This window comes from Diospyros lotus, chromosome 10 (genome assembly GCF_014633365.1).
Source record: "Diospyros lotus cultivar Yz01 chromosome 10, ASM1463336v1, whole genome shotgun sequence".
NCBI lineage: Eukaryota > Viridiplantae > Streptophyta > Magnoliopsida > Ericales > Ebenaceae > Diospyros > Diospyros lotus.
In genome coordinates, this window is record NC_068347.1 from 17,511,591 (window position 1) to 17,537,673 (window position 26,083).

Here is a 26,083-nt window from a genome sequence, read left to right on the forward strand (position 1 = left end):
AGGTGTTTGATATTTATTATGGATTTCCGAAGGAAAGAAAGGTTTGGAAAAATAGAGAAAAATAAGAAAAATTAAGGAAATTATGGGAAAAATAAAAAAATTGATTTTTATAATCATAATGGTAATTAGGAGACGACTTGACTGTTAGAAGGAATGATTACACGATTTTCAAGAGGTGACATGTTTTTCGAGGCAAAAATCAAATTTTTCCGAATTAAAGTGAGAGGTTCGAATCCAGTCTTACCGTTGTTTTGAAAGTGTCTTGATGTGTGTGTAGTGAGTTTAGGTGAACGGTTATACCCTCCAGAACTTGAGATATATCGTATAGGTGTTTTACTTATGTACTTGTGGCATCATATGCATATTGTTTATTTGGAATATTGCATCAACTATTTTATTTATGAAAAATCGATGCATGGTATGCATTTTTCTTATATCATCAGGGTCTTGATTTTGTGTTGTTGTTATCGGGGTGGGGTCTTCTTGAGAATGAGGCAAGGTTAATCCCAGTGATCGGGTGACAAAGTAGGGCACTCGGGGATTAAGTATGTCGCGACAAGGTTAACTGCAAAGGTGTGTGGAATAAATTTTCCACGGGAGGTTGAGTATGCCAGGGAGATTTCCCAGGTTAGACGTGTTGCATGTGGTATTTGTTTATATATGTCATGTTTATGCATTCAGTAAATTGTATCATGCCATCACTTAGATATTTTATCATCTAATCTAAGTTATACCCCTGAACATTCAACGTTCCAGCCAGGGACTGCTGCAAGGGTAGGAACGTGGCCGATTGAGGGCCAATAGAGTTTGGTGTGATAGCTGATGTATCGTTTTGGGTCATTAGTATTTATTTTGATATATGTGTGGATGGGCGCATGATAGCGTTATTATCATTTTGTAGCATTGTAATACGTATCTTGCTATGTATGAACCTCGTGGTAGGCCACGGTAATTGATGTTATGATATTATTTTTCGTTGCGTATGTTATGACTCGTTTAGTTTGAGACTATGGATCTTATTAGCTAAATGAGCAAGATTGGGGTTTTCGAGATTTTATCTGCATGTGAAGATTATTCTTGAAACCACCGTGGGTGTTGGCCTGTGTAAGCATGTGAGATTGTTTGTTGGACCGTAGTATGTGTCAGGCATGTTGAAGGTTGTTTTTGCTGCACCACGAGTGATAATCAGGAAAAAAAAATTTTTCTCAAGAATTCTCTTATAGTAGCACGTCTGACGAGGCAAGATGTTACAACAACATTGCAGCAAAATAACATAGTAGAGAGAAAACACAATTACCTTCTTGAAATAGCGCGTGCAGTTAGGTTCTAGTCCAATTTACCTCTAAGATATTAGAGTGAATGCATCTTAATAGTAGCCTATCTTATTAATTTGCTCCCAATCCCTAGGTTAAACGGAAAGTCCCCCTAAAGGTCATGTTCAAAGAAAAACCTATTGGCTATACCTAACTATGGGCTTTTACACATTTTTGGATCCCTATGTCATGTCTTCACCAAACCTAAACCCTTGGACAAGTTTTGCTAGGCCTAGAAGGTGCGCTTTTCTTGAGGCATAGCATGGGAAAGAGAGGGTATATGGTGTTAAAAATGGAAAGTAGGAGAATATATGAATCCAGGGACGTGCTATTCTATGAAGACATCTTTCCATTTCAAGAACAAAAGCATGGATGACAGAGGAGAGAGCCGAATATTAGAACAGCTGTGCCAATGGAACAAAGAATGTAGGATCAACCCATTAACGATGATTTGAATGGCAATGAGAATGGAATTTAGATAGGAATTGAGGAAGATTCTGATTAGGAGATGGTTTTGGAAAGCAATGAACCTGAAGATATTGTAGGGCATGAAATCTGTAAAGAAATGGTTGAAGAATCAAGCATCGATCAAGGGAAAGAAGAATTCCCAAGAGATTTGATGCCTATGTCTTGAATCATGACAACATAATCTCGGCTCCCATCCGCAAGAAAACCCACCCTCCAGTCGATGACACTGGTACTGAATTCACATCTGAAAAGGTATTATACTCACAAAATCGATGGGTTCCCGACGTTTTCCATCTCGAATCACCGACCGACGTTTATTGAAAATGCTGGAAAGGACCCGTTTCTTGCAGTGAAAAAAGTCAAAATTTGCATAACTTAAGAAAATCAGAATAAGAATAGGTAAGAGGAGCATGATTTATCAATTATGATTTGGTGCTGAGTATTCAAGCAAACATCAAAACATTTATTTGTGTAGTTTGTCTAAAATTACCAAAAGAACATCTTGTAGAGACAAAGGTTCTCAAGCCTTCAATTCACTCAGGAAAAAGTTCGAGTTTGAAGCTAAACCACCGGACGCCGGAGCAAAAGCAAAATGTAATGCAAGTATCTAGGACTGCCTGTTTCTACCAACAATATGATTTTTTGAGAGAATGAAAAAAATAAATAGAACAAACGAATAAACGCGCTGGCTTAGTTGTTGTACTTCTTCTTCTTAATTACTTGAGGAAAAATGCTTGTATCCGATCACTAAGAGCATCAGAAGTAGAGACAGACCAGCAGGAGCAGCCCATGTCCAGTAGTTAGTTGTTTTTTTCCGCTTGAGTATAAGTTTGGCAACTGAATCGGGGGCTTTTGTTCGATTCCTGTACCTGATTCCATTCTCTTTCCGATCCTTATTTTTTGATGGAACTGGGGCTTCAACATCTTCATCACCCTCCTTTTCTGGTTCGTTAGCCTCCGCTTCTGCTTCAGTTGGTTGTTCCACGTCTTCAGAAGCGGCTGCAGAAGCTGCAGCCTTCTTCTTTGCCGTCTTCTTCTCACGTTCCTGTGGATTGAAAACAAATCCTATCCATTAGTTGAACATTTTCCAACCCCTACAAAATATGAAATATGAAGATACTCGAGAATAATTTCCTTCATTTTCTTTTCAGCCTCCTTCTGAGCTTTGATCGCTGCTTTTGCAGCCGCTTTCTCTGCCAATCTCTTCTTCCTCTCCAAGGCCTGCTTCGCTTTTGCAATCTGCTCTTCTCTTTTCATCTCCTTCAGCTTTGCTTCATCCACTTTATTCTGATTAGAGTTCAAATCTTTCTGGGTTTTTTCAGACTCCGAGGTTCTCCCTTTGCCTTCCGAGTCAGCAGGCTCCAAAATGGTTCCCGAATCTGTTGGATTATTCTTTGCTTCTTTCTGGGGTTTACTTTTTGTTTCTTTCTGGACCTTATCGGCAAGTGCAGTATCATGTTTTAGAGAAGAAATAGAATTTTCTTTCGGTTGCTTTACATTGATTTTTGTGACAGTCCCAGTTTCAGAGAAAGTTGTTGGCTCTGGTAATACCAATGGCTTCTCATCCGGGTTCCTCATCCGTCCATCCCTGCTCAACTGCCGAATGTCCAATGATGGCAAAATTCTTTGCTCATAATCATGTCTAAAAGCCTTGTTACTGTTCCAAAGGGACAGAAATTTCTCAACCTATCAATATAAGATAAGAGGATAAGTAAATAGGTTACTAAAACAACAGAATGGCAATCTTATAAATTCCCGAGGACAGCTAGGTTCCAACTAACCTCCACATTTCTGATTTCTTCAAGGGCTTCAATATCCTTCTTTGTGGCAAGTTCTCTGACCCGGTTCAAGAGTGCACGATTTTGATAATAGCAAGAATTCTGAGAAAAAAAGAAGCAACACAGTAAATAAAAGATCAGAACTAATTCAAGGTTTTGGATAATGATCTCGTGAAGAAGCAAACTTGAATCTTAAATTGTGAAGTGCAGAGATGGAATAGAATAAACTGGGAAACCACCGAATAGATTCAAATTATGACAGGAGTCACAGGACTGACAATAGTCAACCAAATGAACCTTCTGCTTTACAAGTTCATGGTCTTAAGCAACACAATGCTAAATGCCAGTTGTTATGGAATCTGATAAAAATCACAAAAGAATTGGTTTTCGTATCAGAGATGATGGTGCACAGTGATTCAATAATTGAAACTTCTCTTTCAAAATTTATTTCCACTACTGTATACTACGGTTATAATCTTGAAATTTATTGTCTCTAAACAAGTAGGCAACCCACGGGACTAATAAATATTTACAAATCAAATGTTAATTGAATTATTCCTTCCAGAACTAGAAAAACATCTGTTAATTGAAATAGCTAAACTGCGCAAGTGACCTCTCTCTGAATGAAAGGATGTTGGAAATGCATTCAAATTGATCATAAATCATTTGGTATATCAAAGAGAATTTATTGTTGGTGCTGGAACATAACAGAGGCATCAGACATCAATTCTGTTTCCTATTATCTGAAATTCTTTGGTGTACAACTCCTTGGTAGCCATTTCTGGATTTATATGGGGTACTAATGAACAATACTCTTAGTAGGCATTTTGAGAGGGTTTTGAGATTAAAAGCCTCTTCAATTAAGGGGAAAATCTTCATTACTCTTATAGAAGGGAGGGAACAAGGATTTTCATCTGATTATCTTAGTTAGGAGCATTTACAAAATTCTGCTAAGTTTTTATCTAGGAATTAAGATTGGTAATTCGGTCTTTGAACTCCAAAATGTATTTCTGCTAGGTGGCCAAAATTCTTGTCTCTACATTGATATCTAACAAGCATTGGACTCCCGCAAGATGCATAATATTGCGAGTGCAATTTACAAGTTGGATATTGAAAGGCTTTATGACCATGTTATTAATCCTTACTTTATATTATGGAGGGAATGGTTTGCAATCAGTGTAGGTCATGGATCTAAGTCGTGTTTCCTTTGTTAGATTCTCTGTGCTTGTCAAAGGTGTCCCTGGAAGTTAGTATTCTTTTTCCTTTTTTAATACTTTTAGAGGTTTAAGACATGAGACCCCTCCCTTCCTTCTTGTTTATCTTGCTTATTTAAGGCTGAGTATAGATTAGATTAGTGTTTTCAAACCTTGAAATAAAGCACATTCCATCACTAGGGTGTCCTTACCATATCATTAACCTTTTGTGAGCTTGATGTTAGGGTTTTGAGGTTTTTTAAGAGTATCCTTACATGTTTGAGCAAGTGTATGATTTAGGATTAAATGTGCATGAGCAAAAATTATCCCTTCACAGTTTACCTGAGGTCCTCGGGCACAAGGTAGGTCCTTACCAACCATGTATGTTGGTCTCCTACTTTTATCTACTTAACAAAGCCAAAGAGCTCTAAGATGGGCGATTCCAAACGTGTGTCCTAGTATCATGGAAAATTTATTTCAATAAAATTGGAGGGTTACCTGTATTAAAAGCACTATTCTTGTATCACAATTATGTCCCTTTTCAGATCCCCACTCCTGTGGTGAATAGATTGGAAAAATTGCAGAGAGAGTTCGTTCACGATGGCCTCAACTCAATAATAAATTCTAGTACCCTTTGGTGTGAGTTGGAACAAGGTGTGTCTTCCCAAGGGTTTTCATTTATTTCGGAACTTTAGAGAATTACAAATGTTAAGCATAAAAGCTTTTGTTTACTAAATCTATTTGGATTCTTAATTTGGTAGGGTTATGAGAGTATTAAACACCTCACAAGTGTTAGGATTATTTAGATGTGTATTATTGCTTTGGATACAAAGATTTTGGTTTCTTTGGCACTTTCTTCTCCTTTCATGTTCTTCCTTTCTTTCTTCTCCTCTTGGTCCTTCATCGTAGGTGGTGGTATAGGAATTAGAAAGTCAAGGTTGTTCTACAAAGCCCTCTTAGGAAAATGGTTATAGAGGTTTGTGACTGTTAGAAATTGTTTTTGGAAGGAGGTTATTTTGTGTAGTATAGGTTTGTCAGGACCCTAGCCCTAACTTGATGTTTCCTTTTAAGATAGAATTAGAATGGAGGGAGAAAATTGACAGAAATTCAGGAGAACAGACAAAACAATAGGGAGAACAAACATAAATGAGGGAGGGAAATCGAACATAAATTAGGGAGAAGTCGAGAGAAATGGGAGAGGAAATAGATAGAATTGAGGGAGAATAGAGAGACATTAATAATCTTCTTGATAATTCATATATAATGCCTCAACAATGTGGGTTTAGATTTATATATCAGCTATCCACAGATTCTACAAGATAGTTACCACTATACCACTCCTAGTAACTGCTCTTAAATCACTTCCACCACTTCCCCACTATTCCATATCCGTTACTTAACTGTTCTTAGAATATAACTGCAAATAACAATTAAATAAAGATATAACAACTAAGATAAAAAATAACTTCCTAATTCTAGTAGTCGTGACATTCCCTCACCCTTAAAAGATTTCTTGTCCCCATGAAATCATGGTAACTAGCTACTCCATCATCCAATCCCCGAAGCATCTTTTTCTTCCAATCCCTTCACCTACTTCAATTTCTTCATAAATTTCTTGCATATCAAAATAAAGGGGCTGACTTTCATGAGTTTCCATTGTGGCCAAGTTGGTACACTCTAGGCAGAACTTCCAACCATCTTCTAGGGCAACAAATATTGTTTCCCTAGGTTCCATTCACTCACAGTTGCAACAACAAGGAGTCCCATCAAATTCATGAAAAGGGCAGCACTTCTGGACCCAAATAGGATACTCTACATATTCAATTAACCCAGCTGCATTTGTCGGCAAGGAATGCTTGCAGACATCACATTTTGGGTGATAAAGCTCCTTGTAGCAAGACTCATGATAAGGATCAGTCCCAAGCATAGAAAACTCCTCATCACAAATTGGTTGATTGCAGGCATAACATCAGAAACATTCTAGATGCCAAACTGCACCCTAGCAGTTCAAGCTTTCATAGCCTATTTTAGTGTTGCAGCCCGCACATACCCTGAACCCTTGTATAGCTTTGGCTCGTTGTTCATCTCATTCCCATGGACACTCATTGTCTTCCAAAATTTGTTCCTCCTCCTCCTCTGACAAAAAGTCCTCCTACAAGTTGACTTGTGGAGTGCTAGGAATCAAGTCATTTCTTAGCAGGAATGGTTCATCGTCACAAGAACCAGACTATTTTGTTGAATACTAGAATTGAGTTACTCCAAAGAAAGTAATTCCGTTGGAAGACTAACCCGATACCTTTTCGCCATCAAGATCATGAGTTCGTCCAATTTCCTTTCAAATCTATCCATAGAAGCTCCAATCATCTGGTAACCTTCGGCCATGGAGAAAAATCCAAAAAGCTAGATTTGAGGCTGAGAATTGCTGCTCTAATACCAAATGTTAGGACCCTAGCCCTAACTTGATGTTTCCTTTGAAGATAGAATTGGAATAGAGGGAGAAAACTGACAGAAATGTGGGAGAACAGATAGAAATGAGGGGGGAAATCTGGTAAAAAGTAGGGAAAAATCGAGAGAAATGAGAGAGGAAATATATAGAATTGAGGAAGAACATAGAGACTTCTATAATCTTCTTAACAATTCATTCATAATGCCTCAGCAATGTGGGTTTAGCTTTATATATAAGCCATCCACAGATTCTACAACGCAGTTACCACCACTCTTCCACTACCGATGGCAACTCTTAAATCACTTTTACTACCTCCCCACTACTCCATATCTATTACTTACCTATTCCTAGAACATAATTGTAAATAAAAATTAAATAAAGATATAACAAGGGAAATGAAAAATAAATTCCTAATTCTAGGGGTCATGACATTCTAGTGGAGGGTTGGTCTATCAGCCTTGTTATGTCCTAGGGTTACGAAGAGGATTATGAAAATCTGGGTGATCTTTCAAGTCGTTTTGTTCTAAGGCAGAGAATGGGGCTACAGGTAAATTTTGGCTTCAAAATTGGTGTGGTCATAGATTGTTGTGTGATTCATTTCTCACCCTTTTCTAGATCAGTAGAGAAAGGAAAATGTTGTGATTAAGTGTTTTCCTCCTTGGTAACATTATTTGGTCACCGTAATTCAGGCACAATCTCCACAATTTGGCCCTTATGAGCTTATCTTGATATGATTCATGCTCATTTAAGTATGGGGAAGAGATAGGATAGATGGGTTTGTCATTTGTCAGGTTTGCTTGTTCCACAAAGCCTTGTGTGACAAAGTAAGAGTTCTCTTTCCTTGAAAAATGTTTGAGGAGGTTTTGAAACTTCACCTAAGGTTACCTTTGTGATAAAGCCCTAATAACAACAACAACAACATATCCAACCTTTATCCCACTATGTGGGGTCGGCTACATGAATTCTAGACTTCCATGTATTTCTGTCTTTTGTCATATCTTCATTTAGGCCCATACACTATATCAAACTTTAATGTCTCTCCCAAAGTCTTATTGGGTCTGCCTCTACCTCTTTTCTTGACTAATTGTTCCATTTCATCAACTCTTCTCACAGAAGCGTCTCTTGCTCTTCTTCTCACATGACTAAACCATCTTAGTCTCGTATCTCTCATCTCCTCCTTGATTGCCACTATTCTTACCTTATTACGAATAACCTCATTTCTAATTTTATCTTTTTTTGTATGGCCACACATCCATCTTAGCATCCTCATCTCCGCTATGCTCGTCTTTTGTTCATGCTGGTATTTGACTGCTCAGCATTCTGAGCCATACAACAAAACTGGTCTTATAACTGTCCTATAGAATTTTTCTTTCAGTTTTAATGGGATTTTACCATCACATAACACCCCGATGCATTTCTCTATTTTAGCCAACCTGCCTTAATTCTATGCTTCACATCCTCGTGAATTTCTCCATCTTTTTGAATCACTGATACCAAATATCGAAAATGATTTTTTCTTTGTATGATTTGGTATTTCAATTTTATTATAACATCATTCATTCTTGCATTCTTACTAAATTTACATTCCATATATTCCGTTTTCCTTCTACTTAATTAAATCCCTTAGATTCTAAATTGTTTCTCCACAACTCAAGTTTAGTGTTCACTCCCTCTTTTGTTTCATCCACCAACACTATGTCATTTGCAAATAGCATGTACCATGGCACCTCTGTCTAAATATGTTTAGTGAGTTCATCAATTACTAAAACAAATAAGTATGGACTTAGTGCAGAACCTTGATGCAGTCCCATTGTAATTTTAAACGGTTCAGTATCCTCTCCGCATGTCCTGACCCTTGTCTCTGTTCTTAAGGGCTTTTATATCGACTATTCAGACTCATTTCTTCTCTAAAACCCTCCATAATACTTCAATAGGGACCATGTCATAGGCCTTTTCTAGATCTATAAACACAATATGCAAGTCCTTCTGATGATCTCGATACCTTTCCATTAAGTGCCTCAGTAGGTATATAGATTCCATTGTTAATCTACCAGGCATGAAACCAAACTGATTTTTCGAGACGTCTGTTTCTTTTCTAAGCCTCTGCTCTATTACTCTCTCCCAGAGTTTCATGGTATGGCTCATTAACTCCTTTGTAATTTTCACAGTTTTGAACATCTCCTTTGTTCTTGTATATAAGAACCAAAGTACTTTTCCTCCACTCATTTGGCATCTTTTTTTATTTAAGGATTGCGTTAAGTAATTTCGTTAGCCAGAAGATGCCATCTTCTCCAATGCATTTCCATGCTTCTATTGGTATATTATTTGGTCTCACCGCCTTATGATTTTTCATCTTTTTTAATGCTTGTCTTATTTCTTTTGAACTTATGTGTCGATAAAATGTATAGCTTACGTTCCCTTCAAAGTTATTAAGATATCCCAACCTAACTCTTGTGTCCCCACCATCATTGAATAATTTTATGAAATACTGCTTCTATCTCTCCTTAATCACTCCCTCATTCACTAATATATTTTAGTTTTCATCTTTTATGCATTTCACTTAGTTTAGATCCCTTGTTTTTCTTTCTATAGCTAATTTATATATATCTCTTTCTCCATCTTTTGTATCAACTCATTTATATAGATTCTCATATGCTTTTGACTTTGCTTCACTAACAGCTATTTTTGCTGTCTTTTTCGCTTATTTATAATTTTTTAGGTTTTTTTTATCACTGCACTGATATATAGCCTTATAGCAAGTTTTCTTATTTCTAATTTTCAATTGTACCTCTTCATTCCACCACCAAGACTCTTTAACGTTTGGGGCTCTACCATTTGTCTCTCCAAGGACTACCTTTGACGTGCTTCTCAGGGCAGTAGCCATTTCCCTCCACATTTGGTTTGCATGTCCTTCTCCATTCCATTCTCTTCTACCCCTTAATTTTTAAATCCCACCACTTAATTCTTGGATTTTGTTTTATGTGATTTTTTTCTCTTCCAATTTCTTACTTGGACGTTAAATACCAAAAGTCTATGTTGAGTAATCAAACACTCCCCCGGTATCACCTTACAATCCCTACAACATAACCGATCCTCTTGTCTCGTGAGGAAATAATCTATTTGGGTGCTTGATGTGACATTTTTATATGTGATTAAGTGTTTGTCCCGCTATTATTGGTTATGATGAGCCCATATGCCATAGCAAAATCTAGAATATACTTACCCTCTTTATTAATTTCCCCGAATCCATACCTTCCATGTACCTCTCTATAGCCGTTTCCGTCTCTACCCATATGACCATTTAAGTCACTTCCTATAATCACTTTCTCTCATTTTGGTATCATTTGTATGAGTCCCTCTAGGTCCCCCCAGAATTTTGCTTTTATCTTCTCACCTAACCCCGCTTGTGGTGCATATGTACTAAAGATATTCATAGTCATTCTTCCTAGACCAACCTTCACCATAATAATCCTATCCCCTATTCTCTTTACATCCACTACCTCATCTACTAAGCTTTTATCCATAATAATCCCCACTCCATTTTTCGCTCAATCATTTCCTGTGTACCATATTTTATATCCAGTTTCTGATAAAGTTTTTGCTTTTTTCCCTACCCATCTCGTCTCTTGAAGGCACATAATATTAATCTTTCTCCTAATCATCACATCTACCACTTCCATAGCTTTGCTTGTTAATGTTCCTGTGTTCCATGATCCAATTCTTAATCTATGATTTTGATTTTTGTTTTGACTTTGAATTTGATTTTGTTTTTTATTTTGGTTTTGATTTTGGACTAGTTTCTTTACTTGCATCCGTCCAAGCAAATGCGAAGACCCTTGCTCATTTGTCACTACATTCGGGTGCCGATGCAACGGCCCTAGCTCACTTGACACTACACGTGGGCAGTGTAGCGCGTCGCTATGAAGGGTTATTTTTCCTTGATTAACAAAAATTAATGACCATGTTTCAAAAATATGTTCTTCTACAATTAATTGGATAAATAATAGAGTACATGTGTTATTTCATTAAACATCTACAACAATATATTAAAGCCTTAATCCCACTATTTTTTTACCATTTTCCACGCACAACAGGTGATGCATTTCTATAATTATTTTTCTAGGCACAAGTGCAATTCCTTATATGTAAGTGACATGTTTGGCATGAGAAATATAAGACTTTTGGGGGTGTAGATATTCTTTTTTGTGTTTGTGTGTGTGTGTGGGGGGGGGGGGGGGGGGGGGGTGTCTTAAAGGAATCCCATTTTCCTTGTTTTGTGGTTTGGGGTGAAATTCTCTTTCTTTCCTAAACATTTTTGCATTTTGTTGATGAGCTCTCTATATAAGTAGGTTTTAGTTGTCTTTGCTGAAAAAATTGGACTGGTGCCTATGGAAAATTAGAGATTTGAATATGTGAGAAGAAACCACCCTTGAGAAGAGTGGATGGAGTGGACAAAGTTTGAAATAGAAGAGATACAAAGAAAGATTGAAAAAAGGCTAGGTGGGAAACTCTTTAGCATGGCAAGGAATATAATAGTCTTACACAAGATATGGTCTTCCATAGAGGATGATTGGTGAGTTTAATACTCTATTTAACCAACCCCACCTCATAAGATTAAGATTTGGTGGTGGCATTGTATTATGCTAATTCCACTTGCTTTTAGTGGTTTCACTATATATATAATAATTCATTCCTTCTAAATATCAGTTCACTTATCATTTTTGTTTCAGTTGGATGTTTTTAAAATCCTATGGGAAAATTACTGGCAATAAGACTTATTTCAGAAAGAATGAACCGTTCCTTAAAGTTGAATGTAAATAACCCATAGCCTTGAAGTCTGAAGTCCTCGCTTCATTAAGTATTGTAAAGAAGCTAGTTTTATTCAAAGTTAACTTTATCTTCCATTTGTGTGATGAAAACAGCAATAGGGTAATGCCCAACAAAATAATCAAAATAGGCAATAAGCCCACAAGACTGGCCAAACATTTCCATGATGGTCAACCAATCAAAATCTATGGATGGATCAATGATTATGATTTAAAGTGAATAAAATTATACAAATGAGGTCTTCAGTAGTAGCATGTCAGACATGAAGTACTTACAGCTATACAATGAAGTTGATAATGCATGAAGTATACTCTTATAAAGTCTAATGTGCAGAGAGAGAGAGAGAGATCTGCACGTGTTTATTGCTCAACGGGAAAGAGATGTTAAGTACTTCTTTCTTGCATCAGTGTAGTGATCCCATGGTAATATGAGATTAAAGACACGCAGTCCATTCCAAAAGCTATGCCCTGCTTTTTTGGCCAGTGGGAATTGGAATATCAACTTCTCTGTCACAGTTGAGTGTATGAGTGTGCCAATGGTATTTTTCTAAAGAAAGTGTGCAGAGGTATCCTAACACAAACTGCCTGCTCCCCAAAATATATATAGCATTCTGATGATCATTAGTATCAATTGTTAGTGCATAGGATTCTGAACAAAAGACAAAAACCTTCACTTAACCTTATTAAATGTGAGGCTTTCAAGTTGATGCCTCCCCACAAGTAGGCATTTTATTAGCCTTCACAACAGTCCTTATCTAAATGCTTTTTTCCAAAAAGTAAAAAGAAAAAAAATATATATATTGAAGAAGAGCACAAAAAGTGAAATTCCATAAAATAACAATCCATTGCAGGTTTATCAACTAACTTTCTTATTAGTTGAAAAAACCAGAAAAACAATAAATAAAGGCATAAAATTACTTAAAAATAGGGACAGTTTTTGGTTGAAATAAGACTCAGCCATGTGGTAATAGTAACAATTATGGTCGGACTTCTTATTGCATCAAAAACGTCTCCTAAACCCCCAAAATCTTGAAGTTTAAGTCCAAAAATTTTCTTAGATAACAGTCATTTCAAGTGGCTGGCATACTGGTAAGTCCTATCCTTTCACCCTACTGATTTTTGGTGAATCTAGGAAAGAAAACACAAAAGCGTGAAGGGAAACCCCTCAGGGTAGCGCAAATGGTCCATCGCACATGTTTGGGAGCTTGGGTTACCGTAAGGTTGTGGGTTCGAGTTTGTCTCTATGCGGTTGTCGATAATCTATTCTATTTGAGGGGCCAAGCCTGGGGCTTTGGCTCACAACTCACTTATTTGTTTGCTCAGGCCGAGGGTGTGGCAGGCTGTGGGTTTTAGAGAGGGTGGGACATTGTATATTGATCAGGAACCCCTCGAGTTTCTCACGCTAAAAAAAAGAAAAAAAAAATCATGAAGGGAAACCTGTTAAGGCATTACACCAGTGCAGGGGGCCTGCATTTTCTTCTTCTTTTTTTTTTTTGACACATAAAGGGTTGTAAAAACTAAAGATTGCCTTGAGGAGGTGACTCATCTACAAAGGAAGCAAAAGAGAAAATACAAAAAGATGAGTTCTCTTCAGATCACAGAAAGAAAAAAAAAAACGAACTCTTCAAAAGATGTAAAGAGATATTCTGATCTTCAAAGGCTCTATTGTTTCTTTCTCTCCAAATGCAGTACATAACATAAAAAGGCACCATGTTGCTCGTCAAGTACAAGCTACTTTTTTTTACCAACCCTTCATCCAGACCAAAAATCATTTCACCATGGATTTGAAGTGACCAATTAATAAAAAATAAAGAAAGATTAAATACCCACAGCTGGTGGGCGACTGGACAATGTAATAGGAGCTGGTCCACTGTTTTCTCACTTTTTTTGCACGTGCAACACCCGATGCTACAACCTGCCTTTTTTTTCATCAAGTTATCATGGTGAGATAGAGCTGTGAGAATCTGTCCAAGCATAGAAATATACTTTGCGAAGCACTTTACCGCACTTTACCCCTCCAAATGGCTTTGCAACAAAAGTTGGTCACTATCTCTGCCTCAAGTGCTTAGCAGAAAGACTTGACAATAAAAGTTCCTCTCTTCAATGGGTGCCACAGCCACACCCAGCTTTCTTACTCCAAACCAAAAATGGGATGGCCAGTGAACAAACTAAAGAAGGCAGACACAAGAGCCAAGTTCCCAATCTTGAATCTTGGAGGTTTTGCAAAAACCACCATGACAGGGCCAACCCTGCCTGAAAGAGAGGTGGTCCTTTGCAGAAGCATCTCCGTATCACGAGGTAACTGAAAGGTCTATGGTGCACCAACTACAAAACTCCACTGCAGATTCAGAAACCAATTAGATGTGATGTTTCTGAAAACGGATCCCACTCTTGGACATGCCCCTCCAAACAATGGCATTAGAGTTGGTATTGCTTGTGAGCCAACTGCCCCCCCCCCCCCCCCCCCCAACTGCCCCGCGCCCCCCCCCCCCCCCCCCCCCCCCCCCAACCACCCTCCTCCAAGGTAGTCGAATTTGGCAGCAAATCTCCACAACAATGTTCCTGGTAACTCTTTAATGAAAAGGCCCAGGTTCCTAATCGGTATTCAACCACCTCTAGGGGTTGACCAACTTTTCCCCAATTTACTAAATGGTACTAAAATTTGTCATCTATTCCAGCCCATAGGAAACTTCTTTGGATTCTTTTGAGCCTTTTGGTAATCAAACCTGCTACAAGGATGGACACAGTTAACTCAGGCTACTAGCAAGGTACTCTTAATTAAGGTTAGCCTACCCAATTTGAAAGATATTTCCTCTTTTGTGCAGCAAGTTTTTTCTCATACTTAGTCATGCCAACCCAAACAACCTTATATTTAAACTTGAAATCTGTTGGAACCCCTAAATAGACAGGCAGAAAATATCAAATGCTACAATCCCAGAAGTATTCCAATTCTCCCACATTATTACAACAACAACAACATATCTAGCCTTTATCCCACTATGTGGGGTCGGCTACATGAATTCTAGACTTCCATGTATTTCTATCTTTTGTCAATTCTCCCACATTATTAACCCACAAAATTGTAATAAGCTTCTTGTTGCTAAGCCCCAAAACAGCCTTAAAGAAAAGCAACACGCACCTTAATAAACTCAATAGGATGACATTGGTGCCACAGAACAAGATGGTATCATAAGTGAACTAGAAGTGTGAAAACCTGCACCACCCCAACTGCGCTTCCAACTGAGGATTCTAGCCCATCCTAAGCACTCAACTCTCCTTACTATCAGGCTACGGTCTTCCATGACCGAGATAAAAATGGACAGAGTAGATCCCCTTGATGCAATCCTCTAGATGCCTCAAAGAAACCTTTGTGCTCGACATTCACCAAGATGTGAAACTTAACCTTAGAGATGGAAAAAATATCCATTCTCTGAACCTCAACACAAAACCCATTCTTTCTAAAACTATTGGCAACTAGGTCCCTTGGTAATAGGTGACGGCAGCTAGGGTTTGGTTCCTAACTTGGGAAAGACGTTGGCTAGTATTGATGGAAGGTTTCAATCAGTGTTAATTGATTGGTTGTATATACTTTCAAAAAGTAGAATTATATCTTCTAGATTAGTATATGTTTCCTAATTTGGTTGCATCTTAAAATTGTATAGTTCCTAATCTAGATTTAGAATTCTTTCTTAAGCTAATTTCAGTAACTTCCTAATCTTGTAAAGAGTCTTGTATAAATCAAGCTCTACCCATGAGTAAGAAATAAGACGGAAGGATTATTTTTTCCTAATTCTTGACATGGTATCAGAGCCCCAAGGATTGTTTTTCCACAACTTCCTTGGGACATATGGAGCCTATCCTTACCAGTCTTCCCCACCTTTTCTTTGATGTCCAAACCTTGGTTTAAAAATGTCCTCCATCTAAGATCCTACACTCGATACAGCAGACTCTAGCCATACCTCAGAAGTTTCGGTTGCTAGAACTCAAAATGGGGCCTCGAAAGGAGAATTACAGAATCTCCAAGCAGCCTACCGTTTGAACGGCAAGAATTACCTAAAGTGGTCACAGCTAATCCGAACCTTTTTTAAAGGAAAGGGGAAGCTTAGCCACTTGTTAGGAACAAGCCCAAAGGAGGACGACCTGGCATTTGCAGCATGGGACGAGAAAGATTCCTTGATGATGTTCTAGCTTTGGAATTTCATGGTTCCAAAAATCAGTGACATTGTCATGTTTTTTACCATAACCAAGGATATTTGGGAGGCCATAAACTTGACTTATTCAAAGGTTAAAGATGTAGCTCAAATTTATGAAATACGGGTAAGGGTGGCAGCAACCAAACAAGGCTTGAAGACCATCATAGAGTATGCAAATATGTTGCAAACTCTATGGCAGGAGCTGGACCACTACCAGTGCTTGAAGATGAAGTGTAGCGAGGATGCTGCACTCCATAAGAGGTTTGTTGAAAAGGAGCAGATATATGATTTCTTGGTTGGTCTCAACATAGAATTTGATACAGTCAAAGTGCAGATTCTTGGTAAGGAAGATTTGCCTTCCTTAAATGAGGTAATCTCTTTAATAAGAGAAGAAGAAGGGAGAAGGGGTGTAATGCTAGAATCTATCCCTGGTGAGAGTTTTGCCCTAGTGTCTTTGAAAGCTCATTATCAAAACTAAGACATAAGGGATGAAAATAAACCAGTGTATAGGGAGTCTCTATGGTATACCTTTTGTAAAAGACCTAGGCACACCATAGAGAAGTGTTGGAAGCTCCATGGAAAGCCACCCAAAGGAGAACCATCAAGGAGTCAAGTGCATGTGGTAGTCAGTGGCCAATAGTCTAAACTGAGAGATTCAATGCATGGAGGAAAGCCCCTTGAGCTCAACAGTGCAGAGATTGAAAGACTCAAGAACTTTCTAGGATCTCCAGAAAAAAAAGTAGAGAAAGGTACCTGCTCTCTTGCTCCCACAGGTAATTCTTCCTTCTCTTTTTCCCTACATGTTTCAGAAACTTTACACCAAAATTGTTGGATCCTAGACTCAGGTGCTTCTGACCACATGACCTCCAACCCACACTTGTTTATTTCCTATAATCCTTGTCCTAGCTCAAGAAAAATCACAATGGCAAATGGCTCACTCATTACCGTTGCGGGCCAAGGAGATATTCTCCTCAATGATCACCTAACCCTGAAGAATGTCCTTCATGTCCCCAAGTTATTTGCTAATCTTATATCTATCCAAAAACTTATTGAGGATACTAATTGCAGTGTATCTTTCTATTCTAATGTTTGTGAGATACAGGAGTAGGGTAAGAAGAGGATGATTGGACTTGCTAGGGCTAGAGAGGGACTTTATTACCTCGAGGAACCAAGAGGACAGGACAAGAAGGAATTTTCTCCCCTCGTGTCATGCCTAGCCTAATCCAACGAGGACAAGATGTGGTTACAGCATTATAGAATGGGCCATCCCTCTTTTCTTACTCTCAAATTAATGTTTTCTAATCTAGCCAAAGGTCTTGATTTTAGTCACTTTCATTGTGTTGTTTGTGAACTTGCCAAATATAAAAGAATGTCTTTCCCTCCTCCTAATAAAAGGACTGATTTTCCTTTCTCTTTAATTCATGGTGACATCATTTGGGGTCCATCAAGTGTTCCCAATATTTCTAGGGCAAGATGGTTTGTTTTATTTGTTGATGATTATACTAGGGTGGTTTGGATATATTTATTGAAAAAAAAGTTAGAAGTAAGCCATGTGTTTCCTAATTTTTACAACATGGTTATGTTGTTTTCATGTGTTTTGTCTTATGTGATTCTTTCCTGCCTCATGTGTTTGAGGTGGTGTTTTTCGTCCTTATTTTTGCCTTGCGTTGGCTTGTGATGTAGTTATGTTCTCTGCTCGGGGTATGCCCCAACTGTGTTTGTAGTCGCTCTTGCGCTTGTTGTTTGTTCTTTATAATTCATATTTACAGAAAAAAAAAAGAATATAAAGCAATTTAGGTATGACAATACTAGAGATTTTTTTAATCAATCTCTATCTATTTTCTTTCAACAAAAAGGATTTATTCATGATACTTCTTGTCCCTACACTCCTCAACAGAATGGGGTGGCCGAGAGGAAAAATGGTCATCTTCTGGCTGTTATTTGAGCGCTTCTTTTTCACCATAATGTCCCTCAACATCATTGGGGAGAAACAACTCTAACAACCACCTTTCTTATCAACAGATTGCCATCTAAAACACTAGAATATCATAGTCCTATTCAACTATTGATAAGTCATTTTCCTGACTTTCATGTGGCTAGTAATTGGCAGCCCAAGATATTTGAGTGCACGGCCTATGTTCATGTTCCAACAACCAATAAAGGGAAGCTAGATCCTCCTACCTTAAAGTGTGTTTATTGGATATTCACCTACATAAAAAGGTTATCAATGTTATCACCCTCCTTCAAAGAAATTTTTTGCATCTACCGATGTTACCTTTGCTGAAAATGAATCCTACTTTAGATCATCAAATATTCAAGAACAAAATCAAACCTTAGCTAACAGGGATTCTTCTTTTATTCTTTCTGACCCTAATCTGTTATCCTTGAACCCATCTTATAAATGGAAGGACTAGGCAAGCATGACACCTGAGGAAGTTTCACCATCTACTCCTTGGCCTCTACAGGTATACTCAAGGAGAAAGAAACTCGAATCTGACCTTATGCAAGCCCCAACATCCACTACAAGTCCCATAAGTCCTAAAGTCTCTACAGGTAACACTGACAATTCTGCCACCATTTCAGAGCCATCACTAGGTATCTCCTCAACCAACTCTCTTGATATGAGCCCTATAAAACCTACTAAACCCACCGTTCAGTTAGATACCTATGATCTTGATTGGCCCATTGCACTTAGAAAAGAAACCAGAACTTGTACCAAACATCCGTTACACCTATTTCTTTCCTTTTCTAAGCTATCACCTACCCATAAAGCCTTTCGTACCAGCTTGCATACTATTCCTATTCAATTTTTTTTTTCTAAAACCATAGGGAATAAGAATTGGAAGGATGCCATGGAAACTGAGATGGCAGCCCTAGAAAAAAACCAGACTTGGGATTTGGTAAAATTGCCTAAAGGAAAGCATCCAATGGGTTGTAAATGAGTTTATACTGTGAAATATAAGTTTGATGGATCTCTAGATCGGTACAAAGCAAGGTTGCTGTCATAGACCAAGGGTATAGCTGTAATTAGAAGGTATAATGGCAGAATTGTAATAATCCAGTAGGGGATCATTCAAATGGTGCGCGCCTGGTTTCCTAACTGCTGCGCCAAGCTGTGTAATCCTTCTATAAATACAGATAAGTTGAGGATGGGGAGGCATGTGAGGATTATTCCATGGTTTCCTTTCCCTCTCATTTCTCCATTCACACTTCTCTCGCCCAATTCTTAATCTCTCTCTCTCAATCTCTCCCTCTAAATTCTTCCCGCCTAAACCATTCCCTTCCAAAATTACGGAAGGCAACCCCTCTTTAGATCTGAGCCTGACAATTGGTATCAGAGTCAGCGACCTGGCAGTAGTGATGATCGACGGAACGCGAGCGAAGCAGATGGAAATTAGACTGGACGCAATCGAGTTGGGATTGCAACAACACCAAGAGCAAGTGGATGATAGATTGGAGACGATGGAGTTAGGAATTTGGAACACTCAGGAAGAGATCCACCGAAGTAGATCAAAATACACGACCGCCTTAGATCGTGCCATGAATGAAATTCGAGAAGAATTCTCCAGACTCAGTCAGCAACTGACGGCAGCTTTGAGCATGTTTGCTTGGCAGCCGAATGTCAGTTTACCAACGGATTTTCCCCCAAGGTCAACGTCGGCACCAATCCTGACTGCACCGGTGACTAGATTGCGACCTCAAGAACCAACGGAAGTGGAAGAGGGTGCACATTAGAGGTGTTATGGGGGTATCAATTCAGCTCAACCGAGTTTGAGGATGGAGATTTCGGCCTTCGATCGGGACAGACCGAGGTGGTGGATACGCCGATGTGAACGTGTGTTTTATCAACATCGAATCGCAGAAGGTGATAAGGTATGTATGGCTACTTCCTGCTTAGATGATGTGGCGGATGCGTGGTTCCAAAATTGGAGTCATGGAAGGTTGGATTTGAGTTGGCCGGAGTTTGTTAACCAATTGTGCAGAAGGTTTGGAGAGAAGACCAGATCTGATGTAATTGAGGAGTTTAACAAATTGAAACAGAATGGAACAGTAGAGGAATACCAAACCAGATTTGAAGAATTGAGGTCCTTACTCTCATTGTCTCAACCTTACCTAGATGAGGAGTATTTTGTTTCGAGTTTTATCAGTGGGCTAGAAGAGTTAATTAGACCGACTGTTAAGATGTTGTACCCCACCACGGTGGCACAAGCAGCTGAACAAGCTCGATTACATGAGCTATCGATGGAAACTTTTGCTAGGAGACATAGGTTGTCGTCCAAAAATAGCAGGGAGGATCACACCTACAGGGGGTATCACAGGGGAAATAATTTCCAAGGGCCGAGAGGAGGACCTACCAATAAAGTTCCCCAACCTATGGTACAACCAAGAAACCTAATGGTGGACTAAAAGCGACAATTAGGCCTATGTTTTTGTTGTGGTGAAAAGTATGGACAAGGTCACCAGTGTAAGAAACTCCTCCTTACTATGGAAGGTCAGGAGGAAGTAGAGGAGGAGGAAGCTGGTATTGGCGGAAATGAAGATGTGCCTGAGGAAAACAAAGGGGGTGAGATCTCAATGCATGCCTTGCAGGGCCAAGCAGCGGGAAAGGTCATTAAGGTGAAAGGGGTGGCCCGGAAAAGGAAGATAGTAGTGTTGATAGACAATGGCAACACACATAGTTTCCTAGATGAGACAACAGCCCACAATCTACAGTGCGACCTACAAGAGACTCCCCCTCTGTCAGTCCTAATAGCTGATGGGACCAAAATGGTAAGCCAACTCAGATGTTTGGGTTTCAAGTGGCTAATGAGTGGGCGAGAATTCTTGGCAGATTTGAGAATACTCAAGTTGGGAGGGTGCCATGTTGTGTTGGGGGTAGACTGGATGAAGACAACAAGCCCCTTAGTGTTGATTTTAATACTCTGGAAGTGACCTTTAACTTGGAGGGCCAACAAGTTACTCTACATGGAAGTCAAGAAACGGGGGAGTGTAGGGTTGTTTCAGGGAAACGAATTCAGAAGTTGCTGGAACAGGGAAGTACCACCATGGGACAGTTGCACTCAATTTATGCTATGGACGTGGGGTTAATGACAAGTGGAGAATAGAAGTTTGCTGCACCGAGGAACACTTCCTTGGTAATAAAGGACAGTAAGGTACACCTTCCTTTACCCATTCACAATTTGCCAATGGAATTTGAGGATCTGTTCGCCACCCCCCAAACCCTGCCACCCCATTAAATCCTTGATCATTCCATTCACCTTAAACCCAACAGTGAACCAGTCAATTTAAAGGCCTATCGATATTCTCCTATACAAAAGGCAGAAATAGAAAAACTTATAAGAGAAATGTTGTCCAAAAACTTGATACAACCAAGCCAAAGCCCATATGCCTCACCAGTCCTCCTAGTAAAAAAAAAAGATGGCACTTGGAGGTTTTGTGTGGATTATAGGCAACTCAACTCACTAACCATCAAGAACCAATTCCCTATACCCATTATTAAAGACCTCTTAGATGAATTAACAGGCGCATCCATTTTTTCTAAGCTTGACTTGACCTTCGGATACCATCAAATCCGAATGAACCCAGCCGATTGCCCTAAAACCGCTTTTAGAACCCATCAAGGGCATTATGAATTCTTGGTAATGCCCTTTGGCCTCACCAATGCGCCTGCAACCTTCCAAGTATTGATGAACCACATTTTTGCTCCCTATTTGCACAAATTCGTTTTGGTTTTTTTCAATGACATCCTCATTTATAGTACTACCTTAGACCAGCATTTATCCCACCTCAAACTGGCATTTCAGATCCTTAGATTCCATAAGCTGTATGTGAAAAGGTCTAAATGCTCATTCGCAGAAGGGAAGGTTGAATACTTGGGTCATATCATATCTGGCCAAGGAGTTAGTACTGATCCTCACAAAATTAAAGCTATGAAGGCCTGGCCCCGGCCAAAAACCCTAAAGGAACTAAGAGGCTTTCTAGGCCTTATTGGGTATTATAGGCGCTTCATAAAAGGGTATGGTATGATTAGCAAGCCAATGACCACGCTGCTTAAGAAAAATAATTTCGGTTGGGGACCGGGAGCAGAGGAAGCGTTTGAATCCCTTAAAGCAGCCATGTCGCAAGACCCAACACTGGCTCCACCCGATTTTTCCAAGGAGTTTATTCTGGAAACGGATGCGTGTGACACTGGTATAGGGGCAGTGCTTAGCCAAGAAGGGCGACCAGTGGCCTATCTAAGTCAAACATTGGCCCCCAGACACCTGGGCCTAAGTATATATGACAACGAGTTGTTGGCAATTTTAATGGCTGTGGAGAAATGGAGATATTACTTAGAGGGTAAGAAATTCACCATTAAGACAGACCATGAGAGTCTCAAATTCTTATCCCAACAAAGGGTACATAACCAGTTACAGAGAAAGGGGATTACCAAACTCGTGGGATTTGACTTCATCATTTTATACCGCCAAGGGAAGGAAAACAGGGCAGTCGATGCTCTGTCACGGAGAGATGTGCCAGCCGCTTGTCAGGCCATTTCGGCCTTGGTTTCAGATTGGGTGTAAGACATTACCCACAGCTATGACCAGACTCCTTAGATCGAAGAGCTACTCACCAAGCTTTCTGTACAGGCCACTAATGATCCTAACTACCAATTAAAAGGGGGATTATTGAGGTTCCAAAACAGAGAGGTGATTAGGGAAGACGAACTGTTGAAAAAGAAGATACTTCAAAGCTTGCATGACTCCCCCATCGGTGGGCATTCAGGGCTTAATGTGACCTATCGGCGGGTACAACAACTTTTTTACTGGAAGGGGTTAAAAAAGGATGTAACCAAATTTGTCATGGAATGCACTACCTGTCAAAGGTGCAAACATGAGAAAATTCCTTATCCAAGCCTCCTTCAACCTTTGGAAATACCTTCACAAGCCTGGGAACTGATTTCAATGGACTTTATTGAAGACTTACCAAAATTTGAAGGTGTTGACACTCTTTTGGTGGTAGTAGACAAGTTGACTAAATTCAGCTACTTCCTCATGTTGGCTCACCCGTTCACAGCCACTGAAGTCACGAGGAAACTAATGGATTCAGTATTCAAAATACATGGGTTGCCTAAGGCGGTAATTTCTGATCGTGATAAGGTATTTACAAGCCAGTTTTGGAAGTCATTATTTCAAGGGCTCGGCATTAAGCTTCATCTCTCTTCTGCCTACCATCCTGAGACAGATGGACAGACCAAAAGAGTCAACTAATGTCTCGAGACTTATCTTAGATGCTTGTGTGTTTCCAAACCAAGAAGTTGGAGTCGATGGGTAGCTCTTGCCCAATGGTGGTATAACACCAACTACCATACAGCACATAAAAGAACTCCTTTCGAAGCTTTGTTTGGGTATCTGCCACCCATCATTCTTGCTGTAATGCACTATTCTCCTCAGGAAACATCCGCCAATCAGTACCTAAAGGACAAACAAGAAGCCCTACTAACTATTAAGCAGGAATTGACCCTAGCCAAACAACAGATGAAATAGTTGGCGGATAAGCATCGAACAGAGAGACAATTTGAGGAAGGAACTGAGGTCTACTTAAAGGTAAAACGGTTCCAACAACACCTTTTCCACAAGGGACCAATCTCTAAACTCAGTCCTAAATTCTATGGGCCATTCAAGATTGTGGCAAAGGTGGGTCCTGTCGCCTATCGTCTCCAGTTGCCTGAGGGCGTGGGCCTTCATCCAGTGTTCCACGTTTCCCTTCTGAAGAGATCCATTGGACCAGCTGACAGCTCCAGCAGTACACTGCCCACTCCCCTTGAAGACATCGAGACTGAAAGAAAACCAGTGGCAGTGCTGGACAAACAAGTGGTTTACCATGACAAGGCTCCATTGACTCAAGTCCTAGTGCAATGGTCTCACCTACATCCGGATAACGCCTCATGAGAATATCTCCCTGAACTTCTGCAACGTTTTCCTAGAATGACAAGTCTACTGTAATTTCTTGGGGACAAGAAAGGTTTTAAGGGGAGGGAATTGTCATAGACCAAAGGTATAGCTGTAATTAGAAGGTATAATGGTAGAATTGTAATAATCCGGTAGGGGATAATTCAAATGGTGCGCGCATGGGCTGGTTTCCTAACTGTCACGCCAAGCTGTGTAATCCTTCTATAAATACAGATAAGTTGAGGATGAGGAGGCATGTGAGGATTATTCCACGGTTTCCTTTCCCTCTCATTTCTCCATTCACACTTCTCTCGCCCAATTCTTAATCTCTCCCTCTAAATTCTTCCCGCCTAAACCATTCCCTTCCAGAATTATGGAAGGCAACCCCTCTTCAGATCCGAGCCTGACAGTTGCTTGCCAAGGGATATACACAAGTGTATGGGGTAGACTATTTGGACACATTTGCATCGGTGGCTAAACTAAATACCGTTAGAGTCCTCCTTTTTTTGGCTGCTAACCTAGGTTGGCCATTGCACCAATTTGACAAAAAAAAATGCATTTTTGCATGGTAGCCTAGAGGAAGAGGTATATATGGAAAAGTCATTAAGTTATGGGACAGCCACACAAGGGTCGGTTGTATGCAAACTAAAAAAAGCCCCGTATGGATTGAAATAGTCCCTATGGGCTTGGTTTGGGAGATTTACGAGTGTTATGTTTGGCATGGGGTATAGACAAAGCCAAGGAGACCATACACTTTTTATTCAACACTTGGCCACAGGGGGAGTAACTATATTAATTGTGTATGTAGATGATATTGTTGTTATTGGCAAAAATAAAGAAGGTATGGCTCAATTAAAAGAGTGTCTGTTAAAGGAGTTCGAAATCAAAGATTTGAGGAGATTAAAATATTTCTTGGGAATAGAGGTGGCTCATTCTAAAGAAGGCATATTCATATCCCAGCAAAAATATGTGGTGGATCTCTTAAAAGAAATTGGATTGCTAGGCTGCAAAGTAAGTGACACACCCATTTAACTAAATCATAAATTGGGAGAAGCACTAGAAGAAAATATGGTTGACAAGGCAGCTTATCAGAGGCTGGTTGGGAAGCTAATATATCTAGCCCATACTTTGCCAGATATAGCCCATGTTGTAGGAGTGGTTAGTCAATTTATGCACAACCCAATAGAAGTCCATCTTAAAGTTGTGTATCAGATACTCCATTATCTAAAAGGGGCACCTGGGAGAGGTATTTTGTTCAAAAAGGGAGAAGCTATGACCCTTGAAGCCCATGCAGATGTTGACTATGCAGGCTCTGTTGTAGATAAAAGATCCACTTCTGGCTATTGTACTATGTTGGGAGGCAATTTGGTGACATAGAGGAACAAAAAGCAAAACATTGTGGCTAGGTCAAGTGCCGAGCCATAATTTCGATCCATAGCTCTAAGTGTGTGTGATTTGTTATGGCTAAAAATTCTTCTAAATGATCTCAGGATTGAGTGGACCATGCCTATGAAGCTCTATTGTGACAAGAAGTCAGAAATCAAAATCACTCATAACCCTGTTCAACACAATAGGACAAAGCACATTGAAGTAGATAGGCACTTTATCAAGGAGAAATTGGACAGCGGGCTAATATGCACACTACCATACATCTCATCACAAGATTAGTTAGCAGATATGCTAACTAAGGGCCTGCCTACACTAGTGTTTAACTAGATGATGAGCAAGATTGGGATGCAAGACATACACGCCTAATCTTGAGGGGGAGTGTTGGCAACTAGGATTTCCCTTGGTAACAGGTGATGACAGCTAGGGTTTGGTTCCTAACTTGGGAAAGATGACGGCTGGTATTGATGGAAGGTTTCAATCAGTGTTAATTGATTGACGATTAATTGATTGTATATACTTTCTAAAAGTAGAATTGTATCTTCTAGA

At 39.4% G+C, this 26,083-nt stretch overlaps 1 protein-coding gene across 2 annotated transcripts in view; it reads right to left on the reverse strand.

The window, feature by feature from the left end:
* Positions 1 to 2,223: 2,223 nt before the first annotated feature.
* The window catches only part of LOC127812033 (proton pump-interactor 1-like), a 43,379-nt gene continuing 19,519 nt past the window's right edge, over positions 2,224 to 26,083 (reverse strand). The window contains exons 6-8 of one of the 2 annotated variants that reach the window (XM_052352296.1): positions 3,563 to 3,661; positions 2,912 to 3,467; positions 2,224 to 2,819 (exon numbers count right to left, since the gene is read on the reverse strand). In XM_052352296.1, coding sequence (XP_052208256.1) covers positions 2,494 to 2,819; positions 2,912 to 3,467; positions 3,563 to 3,661 — 981 coding nt within the window. In that variant the 3' untranslated portion in view covers positions 2,224 to 2,493. Of the gene's footprint in view, positions 3,468 to 3,562; positions 3,662 to 26,083 lie in introns of both variants that reach the window. The other variant, XM_052352295.1, reaches the window with a different exon arrangement.